Source organism: Bombus pyrosoma, linkage group LG6 (assembly GCF_014825855.1).
Source record: "Bombus pyrosoma isolate SC7728 linkage group LG6, ASM1482585v1, whole genome shotgun sequence".
Classification (NCBI taxonomy): domain Eukaryota; kingdom Metazoa; phylum Arthropoda; class Insecta; order Hymenoptera; family Apidae; genus Bombus; species Bombus pyrosoma.
Genome location: NC_057775.1, coordinates 7,991,466 through 8,016,104, shown reverse-complemented (window position 1 = coordinate 8,016,104; position 24,639 = coordinate 7,991,466). Strand labels below are relative to the sequence as shown.

At 40.0% G+C, this 24,639-nt stretch overlaps 1 protein-coding gene across 5 annotated transcripts in view; it reads left to right on the top strand.

Annotated features, from left to right (window-relative positions):
- LOC122568072 (Down syndrome cell adhesion molecule-like protein Dscam2) overlaps positions 1 to 24,639 on the top strand; it is a 120,611-nt gene that overhangs the window by 61,722 nt on the left and 34,250 nt on the right. For all 5 annotated transcript variants that reach the window (XM_043727397.1, XM_043727395.1, XM_043727393.1 and 2 more), the window contains exons 2-3: positions 14,561 to 14,911; positions 21,662 to 21,826. In XM_043727397.1, coding sequence (XP_043583332.1) covers positions 14,561 to 14,911; positions 21,662 to 21,826 — 516 coding nt within the window. The remainder of the gene's footprint in view (positions 1 to 14,560; positions 14,912 to 21,661; positions 21,827 to 24,639) is intronic.

The window sequence follows — 24,639 nt, the reverse complement described above, 5'->3', positions numbered from 1 at the left end:
ATACTCCTCTGGCCTTTCTCTTCGGTTTCCATCCATCCTTCCTCACGCGTCGCATTCCCTTTCATCGTTGTCCACCCGTGTTCATCTACCCTAGCTTCGACTTCATCCCAAGCCAACTCGCTCTATCCTTTGAGTTCCTTTTCCGCTCTTTCCGCATCTGTCTTTGTTGGATGCAAATCTGGCTATCCGCGTGGATCCTGGTCCATCCAATTCCTCTTTGCCGCGTACAGCGAACACTACAGGGGCGACAAAAGGCAATCGGGGCCAATGGGCTACTGGCGCGTACACCGACCGTTTGATTGACGTCGAAGGGGTGCCACACCGCATTGATTGCGTTCATTGTTCCAGGCGAACCTATATCCTTGCACCTGCGGGGCGGTGAACGCGTCCATCCGCCTCTCACCACCCACTCGATCTTCCGGGACAAAGAAAATGAGATTGTTACGTTCCACTCGACGATCGGGAAATCCTTTTACCCGCCTGCCGATGGATCGTTTGAGTCGAGTCTCGCTCGGTGAATCGTAAAGAGAAGCACCATACATCTGCTTGATAGCTCCGTCATCAAAGAGCCGATTGTTTCTTTAGGGCGATCTCATGCTGTTCGGGTTTCTTATGCCAAACGAAATCGATATGCGAGCGGGATTGGACGCGGAACGCTTGAGAACGTTCGTTTAAGCTTGGTCGGAATGAAAATTATGTAGATGAGACCAGTTTCGTCTTTTTGCTGCTAGTAGAGCACTTTTCATTCGCGTAATTCTTCTTAAAACTACTCCTTTATGTGGCGATTAAAAATCGTCAGATATTAATTTTGAACAAAATACGTGTTACTCTGTTAGCTTTCTTTTTTTTTTTTTTTAGAATTTACGATCAGTGAATATTTCAACTTCGTTCTGTAACTGTAACTTTAATGCGTTGTTGCTCTTAATAAATTACTTATAGACGAAACGAAGCATATAATACTTTTTAACGAAATTTTCATTTCATAATGATGCATTGAAATGGAAAACTTATCTTCCACAGATAGAAATATTGTACAGCTTTTTGATGGGAACTATGTAAGATTATATTTATTTATAGTATCTATTTATAGTATTTATTCGCGTTGAATATATTTATGCGATCAATTGGTCAGGAGACGTTTCCAAAATCACCAGAAACTTGACTCGTCTTTCGAATCGATGGCGTTCAATAGTTAAAGAAACGCGACGCGCGTCTCTTGACCACGACAAATTGGTCCGGAAGTTCGCCGTCTAACAAGAACACCAAGATTTTCACGGGACCTTTTTCCCCCAGGAAGATTCTTTTATCGGAAGTATCAACTAGACGTCGTATGAAAGAGCGAGCCACGAGTGCTGAGAAATTGCTACGACGTCGAAAAGAAAAAAGAAGAAGAAAGCAAGACAGGGAGAAAGAGACAGAGAGACAGAGAGAGAGAAAGAAAGAGGAAGATAGAAACAAAGTGAAACAGAGGAAGAGGGAAAGTAAGTCGGCAGGTGAACAGAGCACGATAAAACTAACGTAACCGGAAGAAAAGCAGCTTTTTGTTCCGAAAACTCCGTACGGGCTTTCAGAGCGTTTTAAAATGACGAAAAGGTTACGCTACGGAGCACTCGTGGTACGCTGTGAAATCTGCGCGTACTAGAAGACAGGAAGGAAGCCTGAAAGGGAGGGAAAAAGTAACTGAAAGAACGTGTATGCTCTGGCTTAGAGTGGAAACGAGAAACAACGAGAGAAAGGGAAGCAAGTGGAAGCGAAAGAGAAAAAGAGAAGGAAGGGTATAGGGGAAGGTTAGGTTCTCGTCTTAAGCGCGGTTAGGGTTGAAAGTTTTTCTCATATTTCAAACAATCACAATCCGTCCGTCCTTCTTTCTCTTGTATCTCTCCCTTCCATTCTTCCTTTCTATTCGAGAAATTAAAACGACTAACACCTCCGAGAGTCGACAACATCAGCAGTGACCGAAGGTGCGTTCACCTCCGCTCGAAAGAAAGGTGCGCGCGAGCTTTCGCGTTTTCCAACACCCCTTTCGTTCTTTTCTTCGTTCAAGAAAAAAAGAATACGAGCGGCTGAGAATAACTCGCGGGATATAATCTTTGGTTACTTCTCGAGCCTTCTCTTGCGTTTTCTTCGTCTTAATTGAAAGTTTCGTGAAACCTCGAAGTATCGCGATATAATGGCACGTGTATATATCACTGTTCTATGGTAACGCTGTAAATACGTATACATATATGTATATTATGAATAAGAGAGACGTAAAATTGTATTACGATTCGTCCGAACGCCTTTCAATGGGAACGTTCGATCGCAATGATTGCCGAAAAAAATAATGGTATTTTGCATCTCCTATTTCGACTACGCGGAATAAAGGAAACTATAACTTCATTTTTTACGGATTAAACCGGTATTGTCTCTTTCATTTATGAAAAATTCATTTTTATTAAAACAAAAGCCTGCAGCGGAATTAATAATGCTAGATGAAAGAGAGCGTTATTACGTCCTTGTATTCTTGCGGGCCCGAGATTTTTCATTTCCGTCTGTATTGCTGTGCCATACATAAATTAATTATGACGAAGAAAATTAGATCGACAGTTGACGGGAACTACTAACAAAAAGAAAGAAAAAAAGACAGTTAATTCACGCGTAATAGAAAACGTAAAGATAAAACTTTATGAAGGTAGATAATGAGGATGTCGTTCTGAGTATTAATAACTGGGCAGTCGTTTAGTTCATTGTTTGGTAGCAATAAAAAGATCGTATTCTATTGAAATTCATTTAATTTTATCTAAGTGTATTGCTAAAGATATCTTAGATCTGTAGAGCGTTTGAAAATAAAGATTATGTAAGTGTACCATCTGTTTTAGCATGTAACATCATATTAAACCAGAGACAAATTTCCTTCACGTAGAATTTAAATTAAAAGTAATTTTTAAGCAAATATTTATCGAAGAATATTCTTGTGTCCTTCTCACGAATCTTTTCAAGAACGCAAGAGGCTAGACCCAAACGTCCGTAATTTTCCTTTTATCCTCGAATCGTATAATCTCGAACGTTAAGAAGTGGCCGGTAAGAAAGATCGTATAACAGTTGATTGGAAGAACCAAGACAATTCACTTTACCCCTATTCCATGAAATCGATGACGTTTTTCTACGAGCAGAATTCGCGAAAACTTTCCACGTACAGTCTCATATCGAGGTTCCGCAAGCCGTAAGATTAGTCGTTCGACGCTCTTCGAAACGCCCCACGGACCGTTCACGAAGCACTGCCACCGCGGTCATAACGAAACTTCTCCAACTTGTTGCCCGCCACGGAAACTTTTTCCCGGCCCGGTATACGCTGTAAAATTGCCCCGTGTCCCTACACGGTGATAGTTTTTCAGAAGCGTTCGCCAAACCAGTTCCAAGGCGTCTAAACAACTTTCGCAACTTGTTGCCCCTGACGTTTTCTTCGTGGCATTGGCTCCTAAAATCGGTCGCTTGCCTCGTTCCCACGTCGCTTCGTATTTCTTCCCCAGCTATACACGTTGTATTGTACATGCGTCGCAATGAAATTTTGTCAATTAACGAGATTTCGCCTCTCTTTGACATTTTTATTTTGACAAGTTTTATTCGATCTTCATTCCTCGGGACCTAACGTCTCGTTGAAGAACATCGGATATTGACTGATCTTCAGTCTCACCCTAATTGCTGATAAGTAATAGGTAGAAACGTCAGAATTTAGAATTTCCCCATTCTGAAAATGAACTTCCCGAAGAACCTAATACAATGCAGGATATACTATACAAGGTGTGATCAAAACGTTCGCGCAAATTGGCAATTTCGCGGTGTAGAAAGTACCCGTTGCAGGAAAGATTGCTTTATGTTGTTGAGATTCGTCTGTTCGTGACTCACTTCAGTTTGTTTATTTAAATCGACCGATCATTTCGGACTCGCGCATCGTTGCTCGTTAGAAAGTTTCTGCCAAAGAACGATACAGTTGTGATTTCTCAATCGCCATATTCACCGGCCGACTTCTTCCTATTGCCATTAATGGAAAAAGCTATGAAATAACAACGATCTCAAAGCACCGAAGACATAAAACAGAAAGCACAGAGCAAACTAAAATACATACAATGAAATGAATCCCAAAAATGTTTCGAAGGATAGAGTAAACGTTAGCAAAAGAGTATTATCGTTAATGGTGATTGCTTTGAAGGGGACGATATAAATATCGAGAAACAAATAAATACTATCTGCTACTTAATGGAAAATATTCGTCTGCTACTGTACATCGAGATTTAAGACTCCGGTACAGGGATCACCATAGCAGATTGAATACATCGGTCCGACTGAAAGTTACAACGTAGCGACGTGACTGCATAGCCTCAGGGAAGCCATCCATACGGGAGACGAAGAAGCTGGTATCGACCTCGAACAAGCTCACGGCTCTTTCCTTACACCAGTCGGAAACACAAGGACATCGTACAACGGCGAACACGGGTCTCCTTAAACTTTAAACGCAGAACCCTCGAGAGAGAAAAAGAGAGAGAGAGACAGGGGGAAAGCAAGAGAGAAATAAGGCTTCAGACCTACCCAACGGGTCGAGGTGAATATTTCAGGTGACTCGAGTGTCCTCTAAAATACGTCGATGAATCCGTTGGTAACTGTGCGCGACAAGATACCCAGAATTTATCGCTCAGCTTAGCCTATTATGCTCCTGCAAGGCGCTGATAGAACATGCAGCGAATGCCGACTAGCGCTTGCTTGTTTAGCGAATTAAAAAATCTATGTGTACGGGGTAGATGTGTACATAGTTCGTATCAAATAGGTGAAGTAGGTTTGATAGTGTTTTTCTTTGAGATTATTCGTTTGTTTGTGGAGGGTTTTAGCGAGTGTTTGATCGTTGCGCGGAGAAGGATAGACGAGGATGTTTGTTAATCGGATATTATATCAGATAATTTGTTTTCTTCCGTTCATTGCCTTGATCCTTAGGCTGCTCAGCCATGTAACTTCATCGAACAATTCGATTTTGATCTAATACCTGCTGTTATTCTCTTTTATCGTAAATCGATAACGACGTATAATACATGTAAATATGTTCGTAAAATAGGAAATGCAGGAAGGTTGAAAATGAAGAAATGTCGCTTCCTTGAAGATTAGGACTGAACCAAAAGTAATTGAAGAGGTTAATTACACGGTAAACATTAACACACTGTCACTGCGATTTATTCTAAGTAATTCCGACCGTTGTTGCGAGATGCGTTGGTCGAAAATATTAAAAAAAAAAAATAGAGAGGAAGTTGGATACGTTGAAAGGAAAGAAACGTATACCGTGCACTGGGAGATATTCTGGCAGCTTTAGATGGATATTTGTAGGACGCTTGAACTTGAGTAGAACACTAACACAAACCACCGGCTACTATAGAGGAAATTGTCTTTTCTCGAGAATTTCCTAATATAGAGGAAAAGAGTTTACAGATTAAACGAATCAATGAGAAAAGAATGATCATAGTTATTTACGGAAAGAACGAAAGGTAGGAACTGGAGTATATATTTGTATCTCCAACCCCAAGTATAAACCGTATCGACTCCAACAATGACTTCTTGAACCGGTAATCCCGTATCCGCTATTTACCTATAAAGCGGTATTGAAATAAGAAAACTCAGACGATGAGAAAATTTCCAGCAATTCCGCGTAATATTTAAAATCCACTCGAGCGAATATCAAATTATCTCAAAATTCCAAACAGAAAGGAAGGGAAAGAGGGAACAGAATCTCAACGAGTAGAAAGATAGAGGAAAATGGAGAACCTTCTTCTCGAAAGGTTACGATTCGCGATGGGGTTCGTCCCTACAGCCGGATCAAATAATTGCTGTCTTGATCGGTAGTGTAAACACGGGAACCTTCGCGAGGAAGAAAAAAGAGGGAAACAGTTCGCGAGGAACCACCTTCGTGAGACTTTTAGACTCTTATCCGTTCTAGGTCTGCCCTTCGCCCTCTCTTTTCTTTTTCTTCTTTCCTTTTTCTTTCTTTTTTTTCTTTTTATCCGGTCCCTTCTCACCGACAAGGGCGGTAGAGTCTGCAAATTCAATCTTACCAGCGACCTCTATCCACCTACACAGTTTGTTCCGCCTATTGATTCCGAGTTCGTAGTCGAGCTTACCTTGGCCGGTCCCGAGCCAGTCGGCTCGTTTCATGGAAACCGACTCCACCGACGCGACGCAACGTCCCGAAATCCCGCACAAAAGCTCTGATTCTGGAAGCAACCCAATTTTTCACGGAAGGAAACTTGTTCCGAATATAATCCTCTCTTTCTATCAATTTTTCCTCGACTAACCTGGCTCGACGAACCCCGACGTTCCCAACGAAATTCCGCTATGATTTACGACGGACAATTAATCTCTTCGCCAATGTACAGCGATGATGTAAGGAACCACAAACCTTTCGATACTTTTGCTTTGATCATCGTGACAAATGTGTATATTGATTTCTCCCCGGTGGTTCGAGAAGTTCGTAGCATTTTTGACACTTGATATACATATCTTTGTAGCCTGTATATTATCGTTTGTCGTCTGTATAAATGCTGTTTGACAAATTCTACTTTTAGCTGAACGTCGAATGCAATTAATAGGAGAACAAATTTCTGTATTGGTCGACGTATCATTTTGTAACAAGAAAGACAAGTCTTACATTCTTACGAGAAATAGATAAAAATTGTTCGGCATTCGTCAAGAAACTGAATACTTTGCAAATTTTTGCGGTAAAGTAATCACGAAGTTAATCAATAAATATCGGAAAGTTGAATGATTTGTTGATAGAAAGATTCAGTTTTTTTTTTCTGTCTCATGAATCAGAATTATTAAACGATTGATATTTGTCGATTATATTTAATATTAAAATGCTTTTTTGTAAAGGTTTTACGCAGGAAAGGTCGAGATGAAAAATTTGTGTATAGGAAAATGGAGAGAGATTTTTGAAATTTCAATTTTCGTTACACTCGTATAAAGTGGACGATCCATTTTTATACTTATATTACTTTTTCTTTTTTTCAGGAAAAATTAGTTTCAAAGCTTTATTGAAAAGCGAAATAATGGTATAAAGCTTTTAAAAATTGAAATTTTGTTTCACGTGTGTTTTTTGATTGTCAAATGCAATATACGGAATTAGTTGAAACGTTGATTAAAAATTACAACGTGCGTATAAGCTTTGCCTTCGATAGAAATGTATTTTAAAATATTATAATGGTTCTAAAAAGTAGAATTTTGAAAATTCATTATTTTCTCTTTCCATCAACTGAGAATGAAAATTTCGATCGAAGATTCTAAAATGAAATAACTCGAATTTAACTTTGATTATGTAATTTCTATAACAATACCTATCTATCTATGTACCTATATGAGTGTACATGTTGCGTACACGTTGTATAATTTATAGAGTGCCATAAATCGTAGCTGACTATTGATTGCACGGTTACGAGCTTTATATTTGACGATATATTGACAAAAGTTAGAAATCCGACATTAACGGCAAACAATGCTGACGAACATAATTCTGACACGATGCGAGAGGCCTGTTATCAGCATTTCCACATTTCGAATGGAGGAATTTCTGAGAAGTAACCCGCCGGAAATGCTTTTAGCATTTCTCGAGGATCCAGTTCTACTGGAGCGTGAGTAACCGTGAGATCAAAGACCGATTTGGAAATTCATGCTACTAGGCTGGCATGGACGCGCGACGTGACCCAGAGTGCAAATGCCATCGCTGGGGATGTACATAAACGGTAATCCACGTGCAATGTGATTAATAATAATTTGCCGGTCGGCATAAGCGGAACCGATTAGTCGGCTTAGCCAAGCGTTATGGTAATTGGGAGCTATTACCTGCCGAGTGCTTCCTCTCTCTCATCCTCTTCCCCTTTGCTCTCACACCTTCCGTCTTTCTCGCCCGCTTATCGTTACAACCCTCTCTTTCTCGCTCTGCTCTTACTCTTTCGCAGCTTTTACTCTTCTATTTCTCCATGCGAATTTCTTCCTTTCTAAATAGAAAGGATTTATTCTCTCTATCCTAGCTAGCCTCTAACTTATTATTACTCATCTTCTCCGTTTCTTAATTAACTGCCTTTCTTCTATCCGTCTTCTCTCTTCACCTTTCTCGCACTCTTTACCCTTTTTATCATTCGCTACTATATTTTCTCGCCATTTACTCGCTCTCGCGATGCACGAACTCTTCTCGCTACTCTTCTCCTCCTATTCTTCTCGACCTTTTCATTTCTCCTTATATTTTACCCTTTTCTCTACTTTTATCCGTAGTTTCTTCCTCTCTTTTCTTTCCTTCGCATCTTTACAATCTTCAACGACCATCTCCTCTTCTCTTCCAACTTTACGCGCAAATACAAAACCTACGACGCTTCTTGTCTTCGTCCCTCTCGAGCGTCTTGCCCTTTAATTGTCCCAGTCGCTATTTAGCGTTCCGCCACTTTATGGAGTTCGCCGGTGGTTGTCTCGGACGTCCCGGTCGTTCCGTGCAATCCGCGCGATTCCCAACGTTGTCGGGAATTCCTGTCATCCATCCAACTCTCGTTCGATTTTCCGGCTCGTCGAACAAATGCCTGAGACGACGCTCCGCGAAGACGGATCGTCTGGTCGGATCCGATCCCCGGGGCTCGAGAGCGTTTTTAGATTTTCCCGAGAGGAATCTAACGAACGCGGTCCGGAACGGTTTCGTATCGATACGGGTGGACGGGGATAATAGAAGAGGGGGAAAATAAAAAATTAGAGCGTTACTCGGTTGAATTCAGTCAGACATTCTTTTCGCTGATATCGAGCATTTTTAATTCTCTCGTTCTGCTGTCTATCCGCTGCAGTCGTTCGAATCTAAATCTTCCAGAGATTGTGAGTCTCCATTACGCAACCGCGATAAATCCTGGACCGTGGCTTTCGACTTAGTAAAAATAGACGTGTAAAATTTATTTTTTTGAATTGTGTTAGAATTTTTGATCGGCGTTAGGATTAGATTGGCATGTGTTAGAAATTGCTTGAATTTTTCAATTCTTTGAGTTACGAACGAGTATATTGTAAAAGAGACATTTTCTAGATCTTTTTTAGATCGTTTTATTAAATTAATGTAATTCGTTTGATGCTTGATGTGATGTATTGTTTTATTGAAATCTATTGAGATTGTTTTTATTGAAATCTTTGGATCGATCAATGGTTAAAGTGGTTACGTTATTGGAAGATTGAAAATACTGTATCTTATTTATCAAACGATGTCGTTTCATTTATCCTACAATGTTTGTGCAGTTTACTCGGCCGTGTAAAAAGATTACGGTGGTGAAGATGACGTTGTTATTGCTCGGTGAACAGGAAGCTTTATGTTGCTTGAGAAGATTATGTGTATAAAATGATTCTGAGAATCGTAGAAAGGAGAATATCATTGTTTAAGTGGGATATAAAAGGATGGTAGAATATTAAATTTATTATTGTACTTGTAAGGAAATACGAGACACAGGAAAATTAGGTTCATTCGTTTATCGTACACATGAAAAGATGTTTAAAAGATCATACTAAAATTACATAAAAAGTTACAGTTACATTAAAGTAAATTTTTATAATAAAAAATGTTTCACAAACGTATGAAATGTTACATTACATTGTAAGCTTGCAACATTGTTTACAAACCTACAGTAATATAAATAGAAAATGTAAAAACTGATACCTTAAAATAATTTATCAGCAGCGTAAATGGCAAAGAATGGAAAGTAGCTTAACAAGAACGGATATTACGGACTGCTAGTGATACTTAGCTTCAGCATGGGATAATTTCCTTCATGCTCCGTAAAGTCAAATGGCAAAAAGGTTCACGTTCTTTGCCTCCCAATGCTCCTCATCCATTCGTAGTTCCTTGCAACTAAACTGACGAAAAAAGCAAAAAAAAAAGGAAAAAGAACAACACCTTGTTTCTCTCGATTTAAAGCATCTTGTACACGTTCCCTTTGCAACCAACGCGGCTATTTCACGGCCGCTTCTCCTCAATTAAATTCAAATGTTCCTTTTAACTCGTCCATTAATTCGCATTTTAATTTCTGCCGGGGCGCGATAAAAATTCGCGCGTCGAATTAACAATTCCATAATTACCCTACGTAATTGAAAAACGTCGAATCTCTTTGACGATAGAAAAATGGTTGTCATTATAGGAGAACAATCAAGAATCATGATCAGAATATATATATTAATTTTTCTTCTTATACATTTTATATATTAATTCTTTTATATTTAGGCTAGTTCGTAAAACATAACATATTACGACCATTATCGAAATCAATCGATCAAAACCTTGATTCAAAATTAATCAATGGCAAAATATTTTCATCGAACAGTTTCGATCAAACAAATTCATAACCTTGGAAATATAAGGAATATTCTATTTTGCATATTTTCTATCTTTTTGTGTATTATACGTATTTCAGACATTTCTCTAATTTTTAAATTCCCGCAAATACATGGTACAATATATTCCCATAATTTTCATTCCAAACTTGTAACACAATTATACCGCTAGAGTAAATTTTTTATTAAATTCTCCACAATGAGGAGAACTATTCAATCGATTTAAACCAAAAAGCCCGTCCCCGTCCCGTCCAACACGGGAGTAGAATATTACGCTTTTTGTTTCCAATGTTAGTTTTGTATTAATGTCGCAATTATATAATAATTATCATTTAAATTAGGTCATATACATTCAAGATGCATATGCATATAGCCAACCATTATTTCGTCGATACGCGTTATATTTATTTCGTTTTATATATTCGTTATACATTATTATAGGAATAGTTATATACGTGTGATAATAATGTAACAATAGCTATGTATTATTTTTAATTAGCAATTCCATTTACATATTTAATTGTTGATTATTAAATGTAATGAAATTCAGTTTGCATCGATATTGTGATCAACTAAACGCAAATCGGCGAATTGATGTAATTTCCAGGATACATTGATTAGAAACCGAAAACGGAGTAATCAGCTAAACGTATTTGCGTGGTAGAATAACTTAAAGTATGTTTATTCCAATGGGATTAGATGATTCCTTTTCTTTCTAAGAAACTTTACATTACCATGGTTCTCTAAAGTGGTAGTCTAAACTAACTATTTTCTCCAATAGTTGACACAGCGACGGCATTAAACCTACAAATCAATTTTTAAAAAAATTGTCCGTGTCGAGTAGCGTCGAGTACACTAAAAAGCTAAAAAAGAAAGAAAGAAAAAACACGAGGCGATCATTTCTTTCCACAAATTCTCCGATGAAAGTTACTGCAGCACAAGCGTTCCTGAAGGCTCACCATTGAACCATAAGCCAATATCGGCTGTTGTTAAAAACCAATACCCGAAAACAGCATTAAAAAACGCAGCCGTAATTTCCATTAAAAAATTGTACCGTGGAAGCGAGCAATTCCGTGCGACGTTCCGTCCATCAAAGTCGAGATGTGCACATTAATCGCGACACTCGCGTGTATAATGTATGCGCGTGGAAAACGAACGAGCGGAGGGTAAGGTGCCATGCGTGTAATTCAACGCGATGCTCCCGGCCAACGAAATACTTGGCTGGAATTAGTAATTAAGTGCTCGAGACAATTCCGGAAGCGAGTCACCGTGACGGTTTGTAATTGCCGGACACTACGGGGATTTCAATTCGACCGCGCGGCACCCAGGATTTGCATACTTTGTGTTTTGTATGCGACGCGCATACTATTCTGCAACGGGTATTACGAAATTCGGTCGCGACTCAAAACTCTCTCTCACACTCTCTCTCTCTCTCTCTCTCTCTCTCTCTCTCTCTCTCCCTTTCCCTTTCCCTCCCTCGTTCTCTGTATCTCTCTTCTTCCTTCAAATGTCGTTATAAACGAGTTACGTTCGTTCCCTTGGACGTCGCGTCGTTATGAGTTCCACGTTTCACCGAACCGCTCTTCACTTATGGACGATGCCAGAGAGATATGCAATATCGTTCCATCTCCTGGTTTCTGTACGCTCGTGAGCAGCCAGCAGCGGTGCTTCTTTTTAATGGCGGAACATGCTCTTTCGCTTCAAAAATTACGCCTTTATTAGACGAATTAATTTTGCATTACCGTTGCGTTCCCGTTCTGTTTGTTACTTTTACCATTTCTTTTTCTCGCCTCTTTCTTTCTACTTGCATGGTATAAATTTTTTAGACATTTTTTCATTCATTCAGGATATATATAAGTGTGTGTATGTGTGTGTGTGTGTATGTGTGAGAGAGCAAGCACGACTGGCTCGTAGTCAGAGGAAATTGAATTTAAGATAAATGAATTTTTAATTAACACACGACCACACGGCCAGCGTGCCAGCGATCGATACGCAAATTTTAGAACGTACGCTTTCTACAGTGGCCGCTATGAAATCGTGATCTTCGTTAAAATCGAACCAACGGAATTCTGCGCGGATACGAACCAACGAGGGTTTCTTTTGATCGCCGTTATCGTCCTATCCTCGTCCATATGCGCCGTCTATCAAAAACTAGAGGAACCGAGTCTTGGGGAAATATAACCTGCCTCTCTGTGGAATTTTTGTGATGTTCCGCGTAAAGTAATTTCCGTCTCTTTATGGCTATGCAATTTATTTTCGTCTTTGAACAACAACAAGCATCGATGTGTTGATCTTTCAAGCCTGTTAGATTGCGGTTCTAAAAGTTCAATGAAAGGTACATCTGAAAAAGATGAGATGACTTTAATCTGTACCGCGGTGTCGATGTTTACATAAATATTTATGAACGTATGAATATAAAAGTATTCAACGAAGTAATTACGAAATAACGTACACGTATAAACAGTCTTTTGGACTAGACAGAAATGCTGAATTAACGCAACAAGGAGTAGACAAGCAGAAATTGTTATTTTCACTGACACAACCATTCTTGGCTGACGTTTTACTCGCAAACCAAAGATCAAGCTTTCTCTGCCTTTTGTTTGAGATAATATCGGATCGTTGTGTTCGGTAATTGCTTTTTAACTATAACAACGGTATACTCTTAACATTCGAGCCGTTGCCGATCGAATCGTATCTTTCTATCCTTAAAAAATTTCCTAAATTCAAGGAAAATACGAAGGAACGGTTATTAACGTTCGTGATTTCTCGTTTCAATTTTATATTAACGATCTTTTTATCGTAAAACGTTAAAAGCCTTTCCCTCGGTTGAAACTAAAACGAGATTGAGACGTAAAAAGTTAAAGAATCGTAACAGGATTCAGAGGATTATGAGAAAGGAAAAGCCATGATATTTCTACCGTTAACCCAGATCGATCTATTCGGACATTACAGTGTCCGAATACTTCTGTCATTCCACATAGTTACCATCAATCTTGAATCGTTTCATGGAATGGGGAAATAGGGGTACGGAAGAGTAGGGGAATGAACGATATTAGCTATCCACCCGCTAGAACAGAACTTTGCTCGTACTTTCTTTACCGTAGCATACGAATAACGTCGACAATTAAACTACACTCCAGAGTCGCGGGAGTGGCCTGGCCGGAGTTATTAGCCTGAAGTGGCTTCTAACGATGCAAGAGCCGAGTACTTGCTGACTCGTGTCTTCGCACCCCCGATCAAAGCATTATGTCCAAGTACGGCGCCTCTGATATACTTCGAGTAGGATAACTTGCCCGTTACGTGCTGGCCATCGTTCGTTCGACAATCGCGATAACCGAAGCGTTTAATCGGTTCTGAAAATCGACGAACTGCGTTCCACGGCACAATCTACGATCCGCGTAAGAATAATCTGCAGATAACGCACGCCTCCGTCTCTCGCAACCGTCCTCAATTTTTCTCGCGGAAAATTTGCGAACGAAAGTTAACAATATGGAATCGTTGCACGAGCAATGGCTTCTTTCGTAGTGCGCTTTGAATTTCTACGATGAAACCACGCGCTAACTATCGGGATCTACGCTTAATTGCTAGGAACATGTCAAACGATATTAGCATAGACTAAGACCAGGAATGATCGGCGCTATCGAATCAGAAAAAAATGTCGTTCTCACTACGTAATTTTCTTCTTCGTTTGACGAAGAACCGCGGGAGGGATCATTTTTGGTGCACGAGAAACGCGAACGACGAGTTGGAGAAATATCAATTTATGGATGTTAATGCATTTCGTGTTCCACGATTCCTGATGAATAATATTTCGTTGTTGCATTTTGTTATTTCGTGCGTCTTTGCATTTCGTGCGCTCTGGCGCGTTTGAATCTGCCTCGAGTCCATCGATAATCGCACCCCACTCGTTGCAGACAAACGTCAAAGCCAAGATTCGCAATCACGCCGGAAATATCCGCACGAAGGAGGAAAGAAAAGCTCGTAGACGAAACGAATGAACGCGAAGCGTTTTATTAGCAGAGACCCGGAACAGAGGGTGGTGAGAGAAATATGCAAAAATGGAGGTGGGACGGGATTTACGTCGCAATTAAACTGTCGCGTGTCGGGCGGTCAACGATTCAGCGAACGGCGCCGTTTTTCCGCAATCAGCCGGCAGATTTATGCGAATTTTCCAGCGTTGAACGTTTCGTTTTGTTCGCAGGTGCAGCCGCGGTGGTGACATCCGCGGGTGGTCATGGATTCGACGCACATTTACGCGGCCCAAGCTTCGTGATCGAGCCACCGTCAAGGGTGGAATTTTCGAATTCGAGTGGCGCCTGGCTGGACTGTACCGCGACAGGAAGTCCCCCGCCCAACATCGATTGGTCGACCGCGGACGGACATCCGGTGAACGACGTACCGGGAGTGCGGAGGGTGCTGAGGAACGGCACGTTGGTCCTTTTGCCGTTTCCGGCCGCCGCGTTCCGGCAGGATGTGCACAGCGCGGCCTACAGATGCGTGGCGAGCAATTCCGTCGGTAGAGTGCTCAGCCGTGACGTCCAGGTCAGGGCAGGTAAGAAAATTACTGGTAATGGGTATGATGGTATTGAGAGTTTCTCTATTCAGTGAAACGAAGAGGCAATTTAATCCTTCGCAATCCTATCTTACGATCCTAGAGTCGATATTCTACGTGTGCCAGGAATTATTCTGTTTCGTTCGATTACTTTCCACTTCAAAATATAGTTAAGATTAATTCCGTGCCTCGTATTTTTAGATGTAAATTATATTCTTTTGCGTTAGAATAGACTTTGGATATTTGCGCATTTGTGAGAAATTTAACACCTTGGCATACGATGACGTCTGGAAGACATCATCCATTTCATGTGCCATTGTAGATTTTGACGTCTCCGAGACGTGAAGAACTGTATCCGGCTGACGTCGAAAATCGTGCATCGATTCTGTTTTATTTAAAATGCTCAAAATGTTCTCACCTCCTTCCACCCCAACAGTACCGATAACAAAATGAATATCGCAGAAGATACGCTACACAATTCTTCGGAACAGACCATCGCAAAGTGAGTGTCCAACTCGGCTACAGGCAAAACATTGGGCATATTTTCCTGAACATATACCTTCGATTAATAAAAAGGAACATCCTGCAAAGAGATACCATGTGTTCGCAAAAAATAATATAAGAAGCGAAACAACTTGGCAGTGACAAAATATCTAGTTCCTCTACATATTCGAAAATATTTTGAAATGTATCATACTTTATAGAATTATTAATTTATTATTTCATAACGTTACTTAATTACTGCCCATTAACGTTATATATCAACTTGATTAAATATTATACAGCAATGTAAATTTCGAAATAAAATATTCTGTTTCTGAGCTTGCATATAACTGTTCAGTTGAGCCAGATTAAATAGTATTCTTGGGACGCATCAAATTCCATTTTATTTGTACGTCAATGGGTTAAAGATGCAGGAACGTAGAGGACCTATATAATAATTTAAAAATACGCATAATAAATTTCTATCTCTATGTTTCTTTAGTTGCACTTGTAAAAGTACGAATTTACAGAATTTAAATATATCGATGAAGATACATTGTTCGCTACAAAGATATTAAAACATCCAAGCACGAACAGATTCTGGAATTGGCTTATTGGATTTTAACCAGCTGAATTGTAAATGGAATAAAATATGAAACATCGTTCGGATTGCAAGGAATTATTTTTCCTGTTAAATAAATAACTTTTGGCTATTTATAATGTTACACCGCTAGCATCACATTCTGGCAAGCGCAATCTCGCGGAAACATCTTCCCCGTCTCTTTCTTTCCAACTTTCTGATCTACTTCTCTAGATATCTTTGGAATTCTTGCGTCTTCTTTTGTACCCCTTGCCTTTTCTTCTATAGTCAGCCTTTCGCCTTTGCACACCGCCGGAAATACTTACACACGTGACGTACTAGCTCGCAAGTACGAGCAGATTTTCTCTCGATCTTACTTTCTCAATACTTTCTACACTTCTATCGTTATCTATTGTTCTTCTTCCTTAAAACTCCAGTTCAAGTCAACGTTTCTCTGTCGCGACACAAGCTTTGCCATAAAAATCTTTAATCTATCTGTATCGTTGCTAATAGAAGATAAATTCTCTGGTATATGTAAGTTCAGCGCTATTGAGGAAATGGTAGATGGAATTCGAATCGTTTCATTTGTTTGTTACGTAGCAGATAACAGAAGACGTTTCTTGAGACAAAGATCTTACGCGTATAACTAATACCTGACTACTAAAAAAGTCAATGTTCTATTTATGACTGGCATGATAGAAGAGCATGATACGCGGTTTCCCAGCTGCTCGAATATGTTTCTGTTAACACGTAGTCTCAAATTTGTTCTTCGTTTCTCCGACATAAAAGTCCGTGTACATTGTTCAACATGCGACGTTCAACATGGAGCAAAATCTAAACAACCAACTACAATTTATGCGGAGCGAAAGAACACGATGCAAACGAGCGTTGATTGCGCCGGGGGCGTTCGAATGAATAGGAGGAGCAATTAAAAAATCATTAGGAGATGCGTTGGTCTTGTTCCTCGAAGGAGGCAAGACACGGAATCCAGGCAAGTCCTGACGAAGGATGTTTTAAACCCGGCCGGATGCAGATGAGAGGCGGCCAGGCTTTCTCCGTGTGGAGCTCAGTGTAATTACCTCTTTAAAAAAAGAGTGAAAGACAGAGAGATAGAGAGAGAGATAGAGAGAGAAAGGAGGGGAGGAAAAAAGAGAAAGAGGAAAAAAAATGCAATCTGAATGCAAATCCGTGGCAGCTGCGAGGTCGGCCCGACGCTTTCAGGATTGCCAACTACTCCCTCGCGGCTATAAAGTTCTGGCCGGGACGTGTGGCCGTTAATTAAAACTTTACTTCCTGCTTTCAGTTTAACAAAAGAAATTTCTATCCCGAACTGCCTCCACTGATCCGAATCGGAAGTTTTCGCAGCCCATTGCATCGTTCAGAATCGAAGGAAACCTAGAAACAGTAAGAACGTCGTATCGATACTGTTTCGCTTCGTTTCATTGGATGATCGTTGTTGTCGCGTGTATCCCGAGAGAAGGAGCGTTCTTCCTGCGTTAAGGACGACATAAGCGATTTAGGACGAATCGGAATAAAACGAAACGCGTCATCATCGATCGATGAGAATGTGCTTTGTGTAACGCTGTAATTAAAGAAAAGAGGGGGAAGAGCAGAGAGAAACGCGGAAGAAACAAGCGCATTTCGTCCTCAGCTTGTCGATCAACTTGTTAGTTAACTCTCAGGTGTCGAGATAGTAAAAGCCAGGTCAGAAGATGTACGATATCTATATCATAGAAAAGAGTAGTTAAGTGGAGAAGGTCGTTATACCGAGTTTTTAGAGGACCTCGAATTTCATAGTCTCAGATCATACGACTTCAAATTTTTTACTCACACGTGGAACATGACATCCAGCGAGTCCAACCTTAAACACGTAGGACCTCGAGTTTCATAGTGTTTCATACAATTATTAAGCTCGCCAAGTTTGACGCTAGCATCGCAGAGAGAACTTTAAAAGTTTATATTTTAAACCACCAACAGCAATCACGCTACAGAATGCTTTTAAGCTTTACCAGAGTTACCTATAAACGTAAGATCTTGCGCCCGAGACGACACTTCTTAGTTTCTGGAGATGTGCTTTCAGGAGAGGACGGAAATCTAAGATTCGAGGAGTAGAATTCGAAGTCAAGGTATACGCTCACATATCTGAGATCTAAGATTAATTCGAAATCAGGATCTATCATTCGAAACGTATTCTTTTACGTCGTAATAGATGTTCAAAGTCTTACGACCCCGATCTTATTGATCTCGGAATTTGCTTTAGCGAGTTTCGTAACTGTCGGCTATTGAAGTCGAGATCTTGAGACCTCTGGCATGATTTTGATGTGTTTCGCGTCTCTGAAACTGTAGAGATTACACGATTCAGAGGTTGGTCTGAGGGGATCTTAGACCGCGTGTTATGAAGTTCGAGATCCTTTGACTTTGACTACATTGGTACGCTAAGGTTGAGACTTGGTTTCGAGACCTCGAACCTTCCTCAAAATTTTATTCTTCGATTATAGCTAATATTAATGATTTGGGACAGTAATTTTATCACGCGAGAGTGAGAGAAAGACTTGAAAGAAGAAAATAGATCAAAAATCTTTCAACGTTTACGTCCTACCGTTACTGTTATTTATATTTTGTACCTTGTAAAAAATTTGTTTAGATTTTAACATTTTAAGTTAGATTTTAAATTTAAGTCTCAACTCCGTTTTCTAAAAGAGATAAAATTCTCACGAATACGATTTAATGAACGCAAGGGCTACATTTTTTGTGTAACTAACGATATTTTTGTCGAAGGATCGAACTGTTGTTGACATTGTGTCGTAAAGACCTTGGAATTTGTATCATACCTTAGGCAAAACACGTCTTGGGCGAGTGAACGTAATACAAAGACTATTTGCCCAATTTGAATATGCAAATAGCTGTAGACCAACATAAGCAACAGTGCAATCTGTTTAACTATAGGAGGGCTATTACGTGAACTAATCGTTCAATCTACTGCATTTCTCACCAGACGTTGTATCGGATTACCATTCTCATTATCTTCAATTAACAGAACAGTTTAAAATTAACGCGAGGAAGAAGTTAAGAGACGAGGGAAATTAAATACGCAAATTACTTCTTTTTATTTTGTCGTTCGACTTTGTCGTCTAATTTGCTCAATATTTATCTCTTTCAGACTATTAGTTTCACCGATGCACGATGGCCAAACAACGATAGTTTCGTTTGCCCGTGTCGTTTTGATTTTTATATCTACTTCTTACGTTCGCACGATCTTTTCTAACTATTGCTATTAAAGTTAATTCTTAACGCAATATTATACGAATAACGCGTTTATCTCCAAAGTAGAACAGTTCGTAGTCGCATCTTTCTGATTGCTTTTCTAACGATAAAATTATCGATTCGAAAATATTATTCGAGTACGAATTTTTCACACTATTTAGAATCATATAAATATCCACTTATTTCTATTTCTTTTCGGGCTTTAGTTTAAACAACGCAAGTTACGAACGAATCATAGAAGGCTCTCTGACGCGTCAGTCATCTAACGAGAAAGGGAGCTTGAAATCGACGATACATTTTTAAATTGACACGAAGAACTATCAAATGAAAAATTAAATAAACTAAACAAAAAAGACAATTGCTTTATTTTACATCGATCAACTTTATCATTTAGTATCCCCGATATCAATTTCCCTGTTTGCAACAATAAAAAATTTAATTGACTTCGGCGTACGATAATCAACGCGACACTACAATTTCTACTCGCGTAACCCACATTTACTGGTATCTACCTTCATCTGCAGTGGAAACAACGCGAACGACGATCGAACCGAAAAAATTCCTCTCTCCGATCAAACGACCTAACCCCCATCGCGTGGCAATCACATCGCGCGGGTTTCTCTGTGTAACCCGCATCCTTCGCCAGCTACAGCGAGATTCCAATCTCGAATCGCGTTCGACGCCCGTCGCGTTTAAGTGTTTTCATTTCCAGAAGAATCTCTATTGCAGCGTCGAGTTCGCGTCGCTAGATCAGCGCGTTATTAGCTTCTCCAGGAACACGTTAAACATTCGACGACACGAGGCAACGCGAAAAAGCAAGAGAAAAGAATTGCAAGGAAATTCGAATCCTTTGAAAAATTGATGAAATATCGTAATATGGGTAACGTGGCAGGCCGCTGAAGGCGCGACTACCGAGCGAAAACGCGACAATAAGCGAAGAGAAGAGATAAAAAAGTGTTGACGGAGACAGGGAACGAGTTTCTTCGTTGAACGGAAGGTTGCAAGGCAAGAAAACGATGGAAGGAAGAAATTCAGCGTGTTACAGGGACGAAAGGCGCGAGAGGAAGAGAGCGTTCGTCGGCGTCGCCACGTCGCGTCGGCGTGTCAGAACCGGTTGCAGCGTCGCTGGCCGTCGCCCTTGGAATTTCCACGTAAATAAAATCTCCGGAAGAGTATAGTGCCTCTCGAGCGGCTGGGCGACGGTAGAAACAAAAAAGGAAAGGAGAAAAACGAGCGGCAGACGTCGAGGACGAGGCGTTCGTTACGCTCGCGTCGCCTCACGCCTCGCCGCTTCCCCGACGTCGACGTCGAGATTCACCCGATTGTCGACGACGAGTAACGACGTGACACCCTGTATATAAGTCTACGTACATGTGTACAATGTATACGTTACGCGAGTGAACGAGGGATAAGGGCGACGCGTGTAACGTAACGTTTTAATTACCATCGACGCAAACTATCGCTCCGCGGCACCCTTTCAACGCGAGTAGCACTGGGTCGAAAGTTTGGATTAATAGAACTCTAGATTGTTCTCTGAATCACTGCTAAGGTTGTTCGCTGAAGGTTTTGATTTAAACGACAGCAAAATTGTTTGCCGTTGGCATTGATCAATTTTGTAGGAAACGTTTTGCAATTATGGAATTTGGAGAAAAATATTCCAATCGGAGAGATAACGTAGAATTGTAATACTTACGCTGTAGTAGTAGTATGTAGCGATGATATGAACTTCGTGAATTGAATTTGTCCGAGGAGAAACGATGGGAAATAAGGGAGAACTTTTATGAATCTCTTAGCGATGGTTAAGGATGATATGCTTGGATGATATCAATGGATTTGGGTAAAAGAAATGGGCCTAATATATTTTTAGATATGATTATTTAGGCCATACGACGTTAATTTACAGTACCATGGCATAAGGTTATTGATAAATCCGAATTATTGTTCTGAAAACTTAATATGTTAATCGTTTAGAGATTTAACGTTTTTGAATCTTGTATTTATATCCATATTTATATCCATAAGTTGAAATGTTTCCTTGAAAAGTTGGTTTATCGATGAAGAATATTATTTTAATATTAGTTTATTTCCTTCGCGTATTATTTAATTTATTTTATTAGTATAACTTTGTCTCTGTGTTTACCAAGCAAAATTACAGCCATAAATCTTTCCACTGGAATTTTAATGTTTTTGAATCTTGTATTTATATCTATATTTATATCCATATGTAGAAATGTTTCCTTGAAAAGTTGGTTTATCGATGGAGAATATTATTTTTATATTAGCTTATTTCCTTCGTCTATTATTTAATTTATTTTAGTAATATAACTTTGTCTCTGTGTTTACCAAGCAAAATTACAGCCATAAATCTTTCCACTGGAATTGTGTACAACCGCAAATGTAACTTTACGTTTATTTGTTCACAGTGGTAGCCCAAGCATACAAAGTCGACGTGGAGGTGATCGGAGGTGCATCGAGGGGCTGCACCGCGGTGTTACGATGTGTCGTTCCTAGTTTCGTGAAAGATCTGGTGCGCGTGGTGTCTTGGTTGCAGGAACCATCGTTCTACATTTATCCTTCTCTACAAGGAGGTAAGAGATTTTCCCTTTTTACATAGTTGTTTTCGTTTTGTACTCGCAATAGTCGAAGAGACGATATCGTAACGTATTCGAATCGTTCAAAGGTACGTTCAGTTCTAATCTGGTTAGAATCTTTTCAAAAATAATATGACCTACGTAAAATATGCAGTGATACTTGATAATCACGTTCGATGATATCCATCAACAGATCAAGGAATTATGCATACGGTAGAGTAAAATATTTTTATTAAGAATGATGGAATACCTCGAAGATATATTCAATGAGATAGTCTTTACTTCAAATATCGTAAGCTTTAAAATTGAATTAAACCGATTCAGACAGAATTTAAAGGACTAGTTACAGATATTTCACTACAATTACTAAAATACATGTAGAGATTTTTGAGAAAATTAATGCTGAGTTTTATCGAGAAAGGAACATAATTACGTGCACTTTGCTATTCTATCTTTTTATCTATAATCTTCCATGTACCATTCTACAGACGCTTCTACGCTCTTCTTCCAATTAAAATTAGAAACTAGCATTAACAATAATCCATTCTCGACGATACCATTACCTAAACAAAAAACCATCCTCTCTTTCAAAAGCCGCGCGAGGGTGTATACACCAGGAAGAATATGTACGGCTAATAGCCGCGCTGGTTGAGTTTGCGGCAGTCCCCGCTCCCGAACGCTATTATTCTATATGAAAAGCAGCGCGCTATCATATAATCGATAATTTCGCCTATCTACCAAAATGTAATATTCCGCGTAGCGGTCGCTCGTGCGGTAGGAGGTGGTAATAAAAGCCCAAGGGACATTCCATTGGCGCAGATGCAGCAACACACAGCCGATAGGTGTACGAAGCACAAAGCACGAAACAAGAAGAATTATACGGCCACGTTCGTGCGGTAGAACAGGGAAACACTGAGACGAAAGAGAGGATACTGTGTAGGAAAGGAGAGCGGAGATGGCAAAGGTTGTAGAGGCGATTTTCACGTAGGTAGAAGGTAGCACGAGGTATAATAGCCGGCTGGTGGCATTGCTTACTAGGACTAAAATTTAATATCCGGCCACGGGCGTACAGCCGGCCGGTACAGTGAAATTTAATATCCACAATAATCTTGCATCACCGTCCCGCGGCGTTGCTGTAGGTCGCGGAGAGATCGTCGAGGACATCGACCTCGTAACGGTCGAGCGACTCGCTCATTAATAGTCGTAGAAATTAATTGGATTTAAGAACGTCGTCGGCTGGTCTTGCTTTTTCCCCGAGCCTCTGTCTTTCTTTCTCTCTCTCTCTCTCTCTTTCTCTCTCTTTCTCTCTCTCCTTCTTTCTCTTACTATTCTGTCGCTGCGACGACACGCATTGAAAAAGATGATACCCGGTAATTAAAACGTAATATCACGTCGGTTCGCGCGCTATTAATTAGTAAGCTTAATTAGTAATCCTTTTAATTGGACGCGACACGCCGTTGTTAATGTCGTTTGAGGATGGTCTTGCAATCTTTCCGCGATTTACCTGACTCATCTCGCTGATAATTATTTCCCTTCTACTTGCCAATTTTTCGTCTTGTTGCTCCGTCTGGTTTGTTCTTTTCGTTTAGATTTCTTCTTGTTTACATTTCGGTGGACACGCGCTCTGGCAAACTGTCGTTCTGTTCGACGAATACGTCAGGACCATCAAATGTAGTATAGTACATTGTATCGAGCGATAGGAATAAAGAACGTCCGACCGACATATGTAGATCCTGAAATCAGTTCGTTCCACGTTACGTCAACTCTCGATGCTTGGACAAATTTTATAATTACGCAGAACATTGAGAAAAGCATATTCGCCGGCGATAACGGGAGCCGATGAAAAAATACAGAGCTGGCTGGTATCCAACGACCATCGTCGTTCGGTTTTCGAGCGACGAACGACGGGATAGCTTAACTTTTATACGACCATGGAAAAAAGACAACAGTAAAAACACACGTCGCCCTCAACGAGAAGATATTGGCACACCGTGAACCGTCCCTGTTATCGCGTGATACATAAAATTCCCTGCATGTAGCTTTGTTTTTAACGAACCTCCTGGCCTTCCCGCTCGGCTTTCCAGTATAATTTCTCCCCTGCTTATGCTTTCTCCTTGTTAATTCAGTGTAATTTCAGTTGAACCACCCCTATTATCGTAACAGAAATCAGGGGATCGATCATTTCGTGGCGTCGATTATTTAATCGTAACGGGAATTTACGACTCCCGTTGACGTGCCTTCTCGCGATCGCGTCTCTCCGCGAATGGTCGACGAAACACTCCTCCTTGTTAAAATTTCTTTTTACGATACTATCAGCGCTCTGTATACTTCTAAGATGCTATTTCTTTAAAACTTAGTGACCTTACATCTGATGACGTATTCGTTAAATCGATTTTCTGTAAAAGTTAATTAGCCTTCAGCGAATAGTCGACCGACGATGCAGATTGAAACTTTAAGGAACGTATCCTCGAACAAAACCCATCGTTAATGCAATTCGATGAAATTAAAAGGTAAAAGGTTGACCATTTACAAATATTCGTATGAACAATGAGAATAGGATTCAACAGAAACTACCGAAGATCGGTTCAAGATAAAAAACGTAAATTTAAGCAAACGTCGATTATATTACGAATTTAATCATATCAGAGAATTTAAAACAAGTGAGATGGAAGATCAAATTCCCGTATTCCTCAGAATTTACTGGCACAAAATTTCGTAACCTACGCTTTGAGCATACCAATTTGCCGAATCTCTTTTGATTCTTGGCACGTTTCACGTATTGTCTGTTAGCGCACTTGTCAGCATAGCTA